Source organism: Bubalus kerabau, chromosome 4 (genome assembly GCF_029407905.1).
Source record: "Bubalus kerabau isolate K-KA32 ecotype Philippines breed swamp buffalo chromosome 4, PCC_UOA_SB_1v2, whole genome shotgun sequence".
Taxonomy (NCBI): Eukaryota; Metazoa; Chordata; class Mammalia; order Artiodactyla; family Bovidae; genus Bubalus; species Bubalus kerabau.
Genome location: NC_073627.1, coordinates 72,362,504 through 72,377,241, shown reverse-complemented (window position 1 = coordinate 72,377,241; position 14,738 = coordinate 72,362,504). Strand labels below are relative to the sequence as shown.

Below are 14,738 nucleotides of genomic sequence, written 5' to 3'. Positions count from 1 at the left end.
TCACATTCTATGTCAGCAAAGAACTGAGGCATAGCTGTGTGTCAGTGACTTAGACTTGAAACTGAAAAGTTCTATAACTTCTTATTTTCCGTTATCTCTATATTTTCCCCCTATTTTGACAAAATGGTCTACTAAAATATCACCTCTGACTTCCTGAAGAAACATTGAGGAAGAATGAGAGTTTTTTCTTTACCTTCTCAAGAATGCAAATATACCTTTTTAAAATGTATTATATTGTGTTTAGAACACTTTGCATGAGATCTTGCTTTTTAACAGATTTTTTAAATGTACATTATTGTTGACTATAAGTACAATGCCATACAGCAGTTGTCTAGAGCTTATTCATCTTGTTTGACTAAAACTTTATGCTTGTTGATTTTTCTCATTTCTCCGTTCCTCAGCCCCTGGCGATCACCATTCCATTCTTTGATTCTATGAATATGATAATTTAAGATACTGCATATATGTGAAATCATGCCCTATTTGCCTTTCTCTGACTGGCTTATTTCACTTGACACAATATTTTCAAGCTTCATCCATGGGTTGCAACAATGAAAAATAAGACTATCATATGATCCAGTAATCTCACTTCTGGACATTTATTATAAAAGTTAAAATCAGGATCTTGAAAAAATACTAGTACTGTTGTGTTCATTGCAGCACTGTTCACAGTAGCCAAGATGTGGAGACAACTTACATATCCATTGACAGATGAATGGATAAATAAAATGTAGTATATACATAACAATGGGGTACTATTCAACCTTTAAAAAGAAGAAAGTTCTGTAATATGGGGGAAAGTCTTTTAGTTTCTAGAGGTGGTAGTTTCTTAAAGGTTGGTTGCAATGTGAAATTGGAAACCACTGCAGTGAATTCATTTTGTTGAGGTGTAGCTGATTTACAACATTGTATTAGTTTCAAGTGTACAGTAAAATTCAGCAAAATAATCTGAAAAAATACATATATATTTTTCAAACTGGTATGAATCATTTTGCTATACACTTGTAATGAACTCTTCAGACTCTTGTAAATTAAAATGTTTGTCCATCTTGAATATTAAATGGATCTCTTATCTATGCATGATTTATTTATTATTGAAGGATAATTGCTTTACAAAATTTCGTTGTTTTCTGTCAAACCTCAGCATGAATCAGCCATAGGTGTACATATGTCGCCTCCCTTTTTAACCTTCTTCCCATCTCCCTCCCCACTCCACGCCTCTAGATTGATAAAGAGCCTCTGTTTGAGTTTCCTGAGGCATACGGCAAATTCCCATTTGCTATCTATTTTACAGATGTATGGAAAGAGTGACATTACCATATGCATGATTTTTAAAATTATGCCTTGATCATTTGGAAAACAGTGGCTTAATGAGTTATTCAGATATTCCAAACTTTAACACATAACATTATACAATATTGAAAAGTCACATTTGTTAATATCACCATTGAGCTCATCAAAAAAATTTTTTTAGGGGATGGAAAAACAATTTTACCAAAAGTCTAATGGTGAATAAAAAGCTCAAAATCTACCACTGACAACAAATAGTGTCTGTTTCCCTCAACATGAGAGGTTCACTCGCTTCTTTTATTTTCAAGAAAATCTTTGGTCATATACCTAATTGTAATAACCACAGCTTTTAATAATTAAATTTATTTATTTTTAATTGAAGGATAATTACTTTACAATATTGTGTTGGTTTCTGCCAAACATCAACATGAATCGGCCGTAGGTATACCTATATCCCCTCCCTGTTAAGCCTCCTTCCCACCTCCCTCCCCACCCCATCCCTCTAGGTTAATAACCACAGTTTGCCAGTCATTTATTTTTTCAAGTAAAAATAGGATTTCAAGCAAAACCAGCCGACTTACTTGCAAATCAGTCACACCAGTGCTTTTCCTTAAAACAACCATTGTGTTTAGAGTGTGCAGCTGGAGTGTTTTATCCATACTTTCCATTTTGATACACAGAATATTAAAAGGACATTGACATAGGGGTCAAAATTTAATGAGATGGTGATTGTTACTGTTTTTATCTAGGATTTAGGGCATCCTTAAATAAAAGTGGTAATGTTTATAATGCAAGATGTGGCCATAAACAATACAATAACCACTAGCATAATTTGGTGCCGCTGTTTTTAACTATGCTAAACACTAGAAGTTTTGCTTATTTATTTATTTTTTTTATCATCTGGGCAAATGTCAAGACAATGAAGAAGACAGATAATGTCTTATGAGTATGAAAGTGGTTTGGATCTTGTACATCCCATGAAAAGATTCTACTAGAGTAATGTTTCTAAAGCACAGTTTTTGTCACGTCACTCCCCTGCTCAAAAGATTCCAATTGGTTACCATTACCCACAGGGAATTTTTTTAAAAAAATCAAACGTTCAACCTTGAGATTAAATTTTATATGATCTTACATTAATTCATCTTTTCATTCCATATGCTTCTTCATACAAACTGGCTCTATTGATATTCCTATTATAAACCTTGGACGTTTGTGGTTTCTTTCAACCAATCATACTATTTCCTTTGCATGAGTGTCTCACTTTCTCTCATGTTCTTTATATACAGGTCTTGCTTTTCTTCAAGGTCCAACTCAAATGAGGTTTACGTGGATATCATAGATCCCTCTTCTGAATGCACATAGCACATTGTACCTCACCCATGACACTTACTTTGTACCTGGTAATATGCTCAACATCCCCAGTAGGATGCTTTTACATATTGTCAGTGCCCAATAAATACTTGTTGCAGAAACAAGTGTTTGGTTTCACTGAGTCATTTGTTTCCATGCTTCCCTGCAAATCCCCTATGAGATTGTTGGCTGAATGTAGGGTTAATGTCTTTGTTCCCTCAATAAAGTATTTCTTCTTATGAAACTCACTATGATACAAGGCAGTTCAGCTCACAGCCTTGAACTCATTAGCCAGTCTGTTCACCTTGGCAGTTCCCAGAATTGTATAAAGTTCTGCCAGCCAAAAACATAAGGATGCTAAAACACTTGTGAACTGTGTGGAAAAGTATTGATCTTTTAAAAGTTACGTTTGAAGGCTTACTGAGGCAAAATTACCATTCAGTTATTTTCCTTGAACACCCAGTAAATTACTCAATAAAAGTATTACCTCCCCAAACTTGCCATCTCACTATTTTCCTTCTGATTTCAAACTTAAATAGTTTAAGGAAATAGCATACTCTGATTAGGATATGTGGAGAGTGTGCTCAGTCCTGTCTGACTCTGCGACCCCATGAATTAGAGCCCATCAGGCTTCTCTGTCCATGGAATTTCCCAGGCAAGAATACTGGAGCAGGTTGCCATTTCCTTCTCCAGGGGACCTTCCTGACCCAAGGATCGAATCCAAGTCTCTCGTGTCTCCTTTATTGACAGGTGGATTCTTTACCACTGTGCCACCTGGAAAGCTCCATGGTTAGGATATACCTAAGCATTAAGTTACCTAGTGAGGATGATTATTATAAGAGCAAGTTATGTATGTTGCCTATAAACTGCATCAGAGACTAACTAACGCTTCTCTTTGAGTGAATTTCAGAGAGCTACCTTCTTTTCACAGAAGACTCTAAGAAAAATTTAGAATGTAAAAAACAGAACAGGGTTTCAGTTCATTTCTCCGTTTATCTAAGTTGGGAAATGTCTCACATATTTTGTCCTTAGGGATTGCATGTGTGAAAGAATAAAGTACCTGTTTACCTAGAAATAGATGAGAATCAGGGCATATTTTGCTAATTCTTGATCCTTGAGAAATGTGCATCTATTTTCTCTCTAGGTGAAATGATATTTACAATGGCTATATCAAGAGACTTACAAATAAAATTGAAAGCCTTCTATTATTATCCACCAAATCCTTCATTGCAGGATTTAATGAAATATATCCCAGTGTAAACGAGTCTTTGCTGTGCTAAGTCCAATCATCTGGAAGACAGTCCTGCAGGTTCTCATATGTGTTCGGGAACCAGAATTTATGTGTGTCCCCCTCAATCTAGAGGACTTGACAACCTCTACCAAATCACACTTGCTCCATAATAAGCTATCACATGGCAGCAGCTGCTGCTCAATGTTTGATAGTAGGATCCCAGACAGTCTACACAGACTCTCTCACCACAGACGCCCTTGGTACCACCTTCCCCATGTCCAGTGGAGTGGATGCTGTGAGGGGTGCACACGGCCCAGGTGAGTGGGGTAGGTGTCAGGCTCCAGTTGCCACCACCACAGCTGGATGTGATTCAGCTCTTTCAGGGACGTCCCACTCCAGGTATTGTGGGAGGAGGGAGGGTGATCAGTTTCCTTCCAGACACATTGCTCTGTTCAGTCTAATCTGTGCATCACCAGCTATTTCTACTATTATCACACACACAGCCTCCTGTCTACAACATTAACTAGCAGAGAATTTGTTTGGGAGTTTCTCGTGTTTGCTGTTTTCATTCACCTAGAGCTTTTGCTTCCTTTTTCTGACCCCTTGACTTAGTTCGAGAAGGGAATGGCAAACCACTTCAGTATTTTTGCCTTGAAAACCCCATGAAGAGTATGAAAATGCAAAAAGATAGGACACTGAAAGATGAACTTCCAGGTCAGTAGGTGCCCAATATGCTACTGGAGAAGAGTGGAGAAATAACTCCAGAAAGAATGAAGAGACAGAGCCAAAGCAAAAACAACACCCAGCTGTTGATGTGACTGGTGATGGGAGTAAAGTCTGATGCTGTAAAGAACAATATTGCATAGGAACCTGGGATGTTAGGTCCGTGAATCAAGGTAAATTGGAAGTGGTGTCAAATAGGAGATGGCAAGAATGAACATCGACGTTTTAGGAATCAGTGAACTAAAATGGACTGGAATGGACAAATTTAACTCAGATGACCATAATATCTACGACTGCAGCAAGATCCCTTAGAAGAAATGGAATAGCCCTCATAGTCAAGTCAAGTCAAGTCATAGTTCCTCTGCCTTTTCTAAATCCAGCTTGAACATCTGGAAGTTCACGGTCCACATACTTTTGAAGCCTGCTTGGAGAATTTTTTGGGCTCCAAAATCACTGCAGATGGTGGCTGCAGTCATGAAATTAAAAGACACTTACTCCTTGGAAGAAAAGCTATGACCAACCTAGACAGCATATTAAAAAGCAGAGACATTACTTTGCCAACAAAGGTCCATCTGTGCAAAGCTGTGTTTTTTCCAGTAGTCATGTATGGATTTGACAGTTGGACTATAAAGAAAGCTGAGCACTGAAGAACTGATGCTTTTGAACTGTAGTGTTGGAGAAGACTCATGAGAGTCCCTTGTACTTCAAGGAGATCAAACCAGTCAATCCTAAAGGAAGTCAGTCATGAATATTCTTTGGAAGGACTGATGCTGAAGCTGAAGCTCCAATACTTTGGCCAGATGATGGGAAGAACTTACTCATTGGAAAAGACCCTGATGCTGGGAAAGATTGAAGGCAGGAGGCTAAGGGGATGACAGAGGATGAGATGGTTGGATGGCATCACCGACCAATGGACATGAGTTTGAGCATGCTCTGGGAGTTGGTGATGGACAGGAAAGCCTGGCGTGCTCCAGTTCATGGTGTTGCAAAGAGTTGGACATGACTAAGTGACTGAACTGAACTGACTGACTTAGTTCAGAGCCCTACCTCCAGGGCCATTGTGAATGCTGGCAATCGTCTTTCCCCACAGGTTGCATTTCACATTGACTCCTTCTCTGCAACAGCCTTCATGTGTGCATTTCAACAGCTTCTCACTCACAGGGAAGAAAAAGATACCACTACTATAGACAGAGGGCTTCCCTGGTGGCTCAGTTGCTAAAGAATCTGCCTGCACTGCAGGAGACCTGGGTTCAATCCCTTTGATCCCTGGGTCAGGAAGATCCCTTGGAGAAGGAAATGGCAACCCACTCTAGTACTCTTGCCTGGAAAATTCCATGGACGGAGAAGCCTGGTGGGCTACAGTCCATGGGATCGCAAAGAGCTGGACACAACTGAGTGACTTCACTTTCATTTTCTTTTCTTTCTACAGACAGAGGACATTTTAATTTACTAAAATTTGCCGGCTAACTACAAAATACATTATTTAATTCTGTTCTTAATTGACTCATTGCATGTACAAGAGTTTAATCTCTCCACAAACTTGTGTATTTTTTTGTACACTGGATGGCAAACATTTCTATCTAAAATACCCTTTGTCTACTTTGGGACTCGGGACAGAGAAGCAGATGTGATAAGCGAAAGCAGTTAATGATTAAACCAAGAAAGCACTGTACATTCCCTCCCTGGATGTTATAGTTCAGATCATTTCCTAACCAGTGACAATTTCAGCTTTTGTTTGAAAGGGCCCTGAATACTTTGAGAAAAGGTGAGGGAGACCTAGTGTATTGGAACCAAAATGAATCATTGAGTGAATGCAGTATCTGCCTATCCTAAGGAAAGGATGTATATGCTGTACTTATTAGCTCACTACATTTTCTTATGTTATTTGATAAACATTTCATATGAATAGACTTCATAACCTGAAATTGTGCAATGCATAGCTCAGTCAATAGAGTTAAGATGACACTATTTTGTCTTCTCATTCTATGGGAAATCTACAAGTGATTTGTTACAATTTCTCATCTTTGAATGCCCTGTTACAGTCTAAATATTTTTATTATGTTTTGTCTAGTTGGGTACACAATGAATGATCTCATATTTGAATGGCAAGATGAGGCACCTGTACAAGTGGCAGAAGGACTCACTTTACCCCAGTTTCTGTTGAAAGAAGAGAAAGATTTACGATACTGCACTAAACATTACAACACAGGTAGGGGTTCAGTGTTCTTTATTACACTTATGACTTGTAGTTATATGCTATCCAGATGCTTCTTATAGTGCTAGGCTAATTATTTCAGCAGTTTATAGCTGAATGCTATTTATAGTCATCGAGCAGAAAATGGACATCTTTGAAATTTGCAGAAGTTTTGACTCATTGCATGTTGCTATATAATTAGTTTGTATGGAACAAAAGAAATGCTTGGAATTCCATTATATTTAAATAATTTCTCTTTTTGAAACACCTATAGTTAAATAATAATGCTCTTTTCAAAAAAGTTCCTTTAATTTCTATGTGAGCAGTAAAATGTACTTTTTAACTTTCCCTGGGTCATAAACATTGTGTTTGCTAACAAAAGGAAAGAGATACATTTTTTTGAAGGCTTCTTTTGCCTAACTTTTTATTTTGGCCATAATGTCATGCATTTCAAGATATTTACTAAGCACTTACCACTCACACTGATGCAGTAGCCTGTTACCTTTGAGGATAAGTATCAGATGCAGTTATCAACATCAAGGACTGCAAAACTTGTACATTCATGCTATCTGTTCACTTTTCTCAATTGGCATGGGATATTCCCGTAATATCTATTCTAACTCCTAACCTACTCTTACAAGTTCCTTTAAACTGCCCACATTTGACATATTTCTCCCATGTGGTGAGTGAATGCCCTTCCACTAACATCCTTAGAGTAACTGTGATTCCTTTCGGGCTCAACACTTCCAGAAATGTTACCTGACTTTCATTGTATAGCCAGTCCTCCATATCCACGGGCTCATATCCAAAGATACAACCAACTGGGAATGAAAATATTTGGAAAAAAAATTCCAGAAAGTTCCACAAAGCAAAGTTTTTCCTGTACCATTTATTTTTTATTTTACTTTAGTTTCTTTTTTAAAAACATAATTTTACTTATTTATTTTTGGCTATGCTGTGTGGGTTTAGTTGCTCCACAGCATGTGGGATCTTCCAGGATTGGGGATTGAACCCCTGTCTTCTTCATTGGCAGGTGGATTTTTATCCACTGAGCCACCAGTAAGCCCTGTACCATTTATTAAAGAGATCATTCTTTCCCTATTGAATAGTCTTAATCCTTTTTTAAAAATCAATTGACCATAAATGATCATTTCTTGACTTTCAATTTTATTCCATTGATCTGTACCTCTTTACTTATAACACTACCACAGTTCAGTTCAGTTCAGTTCAGTCACTCAGTCCTGTCCGAATCTTTGCAACCCCATGAATTCCAGCATGCCAGGCCTCCCTGTCCATCACCAACTTCCGGAGTTTATTCCAACTCACGTCCATCAAGTTGGTGATGCCATTCAGCCATCTCATCCTCTGTCGTCCCCTTCTCCTCCTGCCCCCAATCCCTCCCAGCATCAGAGTCTTTTCCAATGAGTCAACTTTTCACATGAGGTGGTTCCAGCTTTAGCATCATTCCTTCCAAAGAACACCCAAGATCGATCTCCTTTAGGATGGACTGGTTGGATCTCCTTGCAGTCCAAGGGACTCTCAAGAGTCTTCTCCAACACCACAGTTCAAAAACATTAATTCTTCGGTGCTCAGCTTTCTTCACAGTCCAACTCTCACATCCATACGTGACCACTGGAAAAACCATAGCCTTGACTAGACGGATCTTTGTTGGCAAAGTAATGTCTCTGTTTTTCAATATGCTATCTAGGTTGGTCATAACTTTCCTTCCAAGGAGTTAAGCGTCTTTTCATTTCATGGCTGCAATCCCCATCTGCAGTGATTTTGGAGTCCCCCAAAATAAAGGCTGACACTGTTTCCCCTGTTTCCCCATCTATTTCCCATGAAGTGATGGGACCAGATGCCATGATCTTCGTTTTCTGAATGTTGAGCTTTAAGCCCACTTTTTTACTCTCCTCTTTCACTTTCATCAAGAGGCTTTTTAGTGCCTTTTCACTTCTGCCATAAGGGTGGTGTCATCTGCATATCTGAGGTTATTGATATTTCTCCCGGCAATCTTAATTCCAGCTTGTGCTTCTTCCAGCCCAGCGTTTCTCATGATGTACTCTGCATAAAAGTTAAATAAGCAGGGTGACAATATACAGCCTTGATGTACTCCTTTTCCTATTTGGAATCAGTCTGCTGTTCCATGTCCAGTTCTAACTGTTGCTTCCTGACCTGCAAATAGGTTTCTCAAGAGGCAGGTCAGGTGGTCTGGTATTCCCATCTCTTTCAGAATTTTCCACAGTTTATTGTGATCCACACAGTCAAAGGCTTTGGCATAATCAATAAAGCAGAAATAGATGTTTTTCTGGAACTCTCTTGCTTTTTCGATGATCCAGCAGATGTTGGCAATTTGATCTCTGGTTCCTCTGCTTTTCCTAAAACCAGCTTGAACATCTGGAAGTTCACAGTTCATGTATTGCTGAAGCCTGGCTTGGAGAATTTTGAGCATTACTTTACTAGCATGTGAGATGAGTGCAATTGTGCGGTAGTTTGAGCATTCTTTGGCATTGCTTTTCTTTGGGATTGGAATGAAAACTGACCATTTCCAGTCCTGTGGCCACTGCTGAGTTTTCCAATTTGTTGGCATATTGAGTGCAGCACTTTCACAGCATCATCTTTCAGAATTTGAAATAGCTCAACTGGAATTCCATCACCTCTACTAGCTTTGTTTGTAGCGATGATTCCTAAGGCCCACTTGACTTCACATTCCAGGATGTCTGGCTCTAGGTGAGTGATCACACCATCTTGATTATCTGGGTCATGAAGATCTTTTTTGTACAGTTCTGTGTATTCTTGCCACCTCTTCTTAATATCTTCTGCTTCTGATAGGTCCATACCATTTCTGTCCTTTATCGAGCCCATCTTTGCATGAAATGTTCCCTTGGTATCTGTAATTTTCTTGAAGAGATCTCTAGTCTTTCCCATTCTGTTTTTTTTCCTCTATTTCTTTGCATTCATCTCTGAGGAAGGCTTTCTTATCTCTCCTTGCTATTCTTTGGAACTCTGCATTCAGATGCTTGTATCTTTCCTTTTCTCCTTTGCTTTTCGCTTCTCTTCTTTTCACAGCTGTTTGTAAGGCCTCCCCAGGCAGCCATTTTGCTTTTTTGCATTTCTTTTCCATGGGGATGGTCTTGATCCCTGTCTTCTGTACAGTGTCATGAACCTCCATCCGTAGTTCATCAGGCACTCAATTTATCAGATCTAGTCCCTTAAATCTATTTCTCACTTCCACTGTATAATCATAAGGGATTTGATTTAGGTCATACCTGAATAGTCTAGTGGTTTTCCCTACTTTCTTCAATTTAGGTCTGAATTTGGCAATAAGGAGTTCATGATCTGAGCCACAGTCAGCTCCCGGTCTTATTTTTGCTGTCTGTATAGAGCGTCTCCATTTTTGGCTGCAAAGAATATAATCAATATGATTTCCCATCTGGTGATGTCCATGTGTAGAGTCTTCTCTTGTGTTGTTGGAAGAGGGTGTTTGTTATGACCAGTGCGTTCTCTTGGCAAAACTCTATTAGCCTTTGCCCTGCTTCATTCTGTATTCCAAGGCCAAATTTGCCTCTTACCCCAGGTGTTTCTTGACTGCCTACTTTTGCATTCCTGTCCCCTATAATGAAAAGGACATCTTTTTTGGGTGTTAGTTCTCAAAGGTCTTGTAGGTCTTCATAGACCCATTCAACTTCAGCTTTCTCAGTGTTACTGGTTGAGGCATAGACTTGGATTACAGTGATATTGAATGATTTGCCTTGGAAATGAACCGAGATCATTCTGTTGTTTTTGAGATTGCATCCAAGTACTGCATTTCTGACTCTTTTGTTGACCATGATGGCCACTCCATTTCTTCTGAGGGATTCCTGCCCACAGTAGTAGATATAATGGTCATCTGAGTTAAATTCACCCATTCCAGTCCAATTTAGTTCGCTGATTCCTAGAATGTCGATGTTCACTCTTGCCATCTTCTGTTTGAGCACTTCCAATTTGCCTTGATTCATGGACCTAACATTCCAGGTTCCTATGCAATATTGCTCTTTACAGCATCGGACCTTGCTTCTATCACCAGTCACATCCACAGCTGGGTGTTGTTTTTGCTTTGGCTCTGTCTCTTCATTCTTTCTGGAGTTATTTCTCCACTGATCTCCAGTAGCCTACTGGGCACCTACCGACCTGGGGAGTTCCTCTTTCGGTATCCTATCATTTTGCCTTCTCATACTGTTGATGTGGTTCTCAAGGCAAGAATACTGAAGTGGTTTGCCATTCCTTTCTCCACAGTACCACGGTTTGTGATTATTGTAAATTTGCAGCATGTCTTGAAATTACAAAGTGTGACTTCACCAAATTTGTTCTTTTTTCCCCTCAAGGCTATTTTTGGCTATTGTAGGTCCCTTGCATTTTACCCTGGAGAAGGAAATGGCAACCCACTCCAGTATTCTTGCCGGAGAATCCCATGGACAGAGGAGCTTGGCGGGGTACAGTCCACGGGGTCGCAAAGAGTCGGACACGACTGAGCGACTTCACTTGCATTTTCATACTAATTTTAAGATCAGCCTGTCAATTTCTACATAAAAACCAGGTAGGATTTTGATAGAAATTGCAATAAACTTGTAAATCAAGATGGGAAATATTGCAGTTTTAACCATATAAGTCTTCTGATTAATGGCTACACGATGACCTTTTTTTATAATCTTCTTTAATTTTATTCAACTGTTTTGTTATTTTTTATTGTATAAGTTTTGCACTTTTTGTTAACTTTATTTCTAAATATTTTATTTTATTTGGTTCTTATCTAAATGGAATTGTTTTCTCAATTTAATTTTTGGATTATTCATTGCTAGTGTACAGAAACATAATTGCTTTTTCTGTACTGGTAGTGTATCTTGTAACCTCGATGAGCTTTTCTGCTCAAATCGATTTTTAATGGGTTTTTTAGGATTTTCTAAATACAAAGTTAATGGCTTCTGCTTACAGAGATAGTTTTGCTACTTACTTTTCAATCTAAATGCCTTTTATTTTTTTGCCTAATTATCCTGGCTAGAATCTCAAGGTACAGTGTTTAAAAGAAGGTACAAAAGCAGACATGAGTCACGGGAAGTAATAGACTTTTTAGTACCTAGACAACTAAGAAGTGCTAATAAAATGTGAAGTAATAATTTTATATATTATTCCTGAAATAGCACATTTCTATTACATTGCTTCTAGATGCCAACATAAACATAAAAAAATTTTTTTCAGAAACCAATTTGCATATATGACTTAGGACCCCATTTCATTATAACATTATAATGTTTAAGGCAAAATTATTATGAAAGCAACATTGTGACCTTTGATGCAATAGTGAAGACCTGTTTTTACCAATTGTTGCATTTATTTTGCAACCAATCAGGAAAGTTTACATGTATAGAAGTGCGATTCCATCTTGAACGACAAATGGGCTACTATCTGATCCAGATGTACATTCCAAGCCTCCTGATTGTCATTCTCTCCTGGGTTTCCTTCTGGATCAACATGGATGCTGCCCCGGCCCGGGTAGCCTTGGGAATAACCACTGTGTTGACCATGACCACACAGAGTTCAGGATCACGGGCTTCCTTACCAAAGGTGAGTGCCCTGAAAGGGCAGACACTCATGCGTGTGCTCATTTGTATATGTGGCATTATTTTTGCCAGATCTTTTTCAGTGTATTTACAGTTGGTCTCTGATTTATGACAGTTCGACTTAAATTTTTTGGACTTTTGTATGGTGTGACAGTGACAAGCATTCAGCAGAAACCACACCTCCAGCCTTGAATTTTGATCTTTTCCTGGGCCAGTGTTGCATGGTATCTGCTCTCAGGATGCTGGGTTATGGCATCTACAGCACCCACCAGCCATGTGATCAGGGGAATAAACAGTGGATACACTCACAACCCTTCTGTACCCAGACAGCCATTCTGTTTTTTTACTGACAGTACAGTATTCAATAAGTTACATGAAATAGTCAATACTTTATTATAAAATGTTGGGAAGATCCCATGTAGGAGGAAATTGCAACTCATTCCAGTATTCTTGTCTGGAGAATCCCAAGGACAGAGGAGCCTGGTGGGTTACAGTCCATGGCATCGCGAAGAGTCAGACACGACTGAGCGTCTGAGCACACAGGCTTTGAGTTTGATGATTTTGCCCACTAAGTGTTCTGATCATGTTTCAGGTAGGCTGGCTTAAGCTATGACGTTCATAGGTTAGGTGTATTAAATGCTTTTTCCACTTAAGGTTATTTTCAACCTACAGTGGGATTATCTGGATGTAACCCCATCATAAACTGAGGAAGATCTGTATTCATCACCAGTTTTTAAAGTAATATATAATCGAGGCAGAAAAAAATTATAAAACAGAGACATAGGTGAAGGAAAAAATTCTACCAAACAATGATATCTCTTATCCATAGTTTGTGTTATGACCCCCAATTATTTAAACATCAATAATACTCTTATGCTTGATAGAATTTATTATCTATAGATTTTTAAATATTTAGAAGTATATCAAACTTGCATGTAAGTTAAATCTATAGAGTAAACGGCAGTATATGACTCCACTGTATAGATGTGTCATAACAATCTATGCACTCTCTATTAGGACTAAAAAAATAGTGAACATTTATATAATTGTTATATACATGAATATATATGTGCAAGTGTGTACACACACATATAGATACATGAATATATAACTCTACATGCATTTTGTATTATTTTCTTAGTATTAATTCTTAGAACTGGAATTGTTGCACTGATAGCTGTATGCATTGATCTGTATTGCCAGATTTCCCTTGAGAAAAATTTATAGCAATTATACTCCCACAAGTATTGTATGAAAATGCCCGTAGTCTTACACCCTGGGCCAAATACAGTGTTTACTTTTTTGTACGTGTGTTTGCTTTGGCTTTTGAGCAGCCATAGGTCAATAAAAAGAAAAACTTATCTAATACATAATATTTCAGTCTGTGCTGAGCGGCCAGAATTAAAATAAAACTATTCCTGTATGAGGTTTGTAAAAGACCCAGTACTGTCTTTTTTTAAGATGTGGTGAAATAAAACATAGAAGTCCTTTTTATCCATTTAGCAGCACAGCAACAGAAAATTATTTTCTTTGCCTAAATGGTTTCTAAGAAAGAAATTTCTACTATCTAAATAAAGTAATCCTGTCTGGCCTCCAACAAGCTCCACTATTCTTTTCATTACAATGATGTACATTAATGTAAAAAAAATCATATTAACTTTTCTTGATGCTATTTTCCCACCATGCCAAGTAAATTATAAATCTGCTGTCATGGCTTCCTTTACCCCTTACTATGAATTGCATCTCTGACTAATTTATTCAGTTAAATATCTAAATAAGTAAAAGTTGATGGCAGAATATTTTATCATTAAAAATGTTACTTACTATTGAAAGAATTAATATTTAGCAATGCTCACTCTGCCTTGCTAAGACTGAATGGTTGTCTTTCAAAATAAGGTTTACTTTTATTAACATATAATTGTATTTTCAAAATAATCCATATCAACTAGTGTTTTATAAAATATTGTCCAAGTGAAAACTGTAAATCTGCTTATAATATTAGGTGCTTATTTATACACGTATAAATGTCTCAAGGGCTCTGAGTAATAGTTGAAGTTCCATAGTCGATTTGTAAATGAAATTACCAGTTTACTCATTGATTTTCCTCACTGAGCTAAACAGAAATGAAAGCTCATTCATTCCATAAGTTTTTATCCAGAAAGTGGGGGTACTTAATGATCTGTTTAAGGAAACTACAGATTCTATGAGGCACAGCATAAACACATCTGGATAAAGAGATTAAGGTAGAATTAGGAGAGCATGAAGGGGTGAGTGGGTGAAGCAGAAATAAATAAAGAAAGAAATTAAAAAGAAACAGAATGGAGACATGAGGTTTTTCTTTTTTTTTAAAGGA

The 14,738-nt window shown here is 37.9% G+C and overlaps 1 protein-coding gene across 5 annotated transcripts in view; it reads left to right on the top strand.

Annotated features, from left to right (window-relative positions):
- Positions 1-14,738, top strand: part of GLRA3 (glycine receptor alpha 3) — a 152,646-nt gene that overhangs the window by 99,513 nt on the left and 38,395 nt on the right. For all 5 annotated transcript variants that reach the window (XM_055577690.1, XM_055577689.1, XM_055577686.1 and 2 more), the window contains 2 exons: positions 6,666-6,803; positions 12,175-12,389. In XM_055577690.1, coding sequence (XP_055433665.1) covers positions 6,666-6,803; positions 12,175-12,389 — 353 coding nt within the window. The remainder of the gene's footprint in view (positions 1-6,665; positions 6,804-12,174; positions 12,390-14,738) is intronic.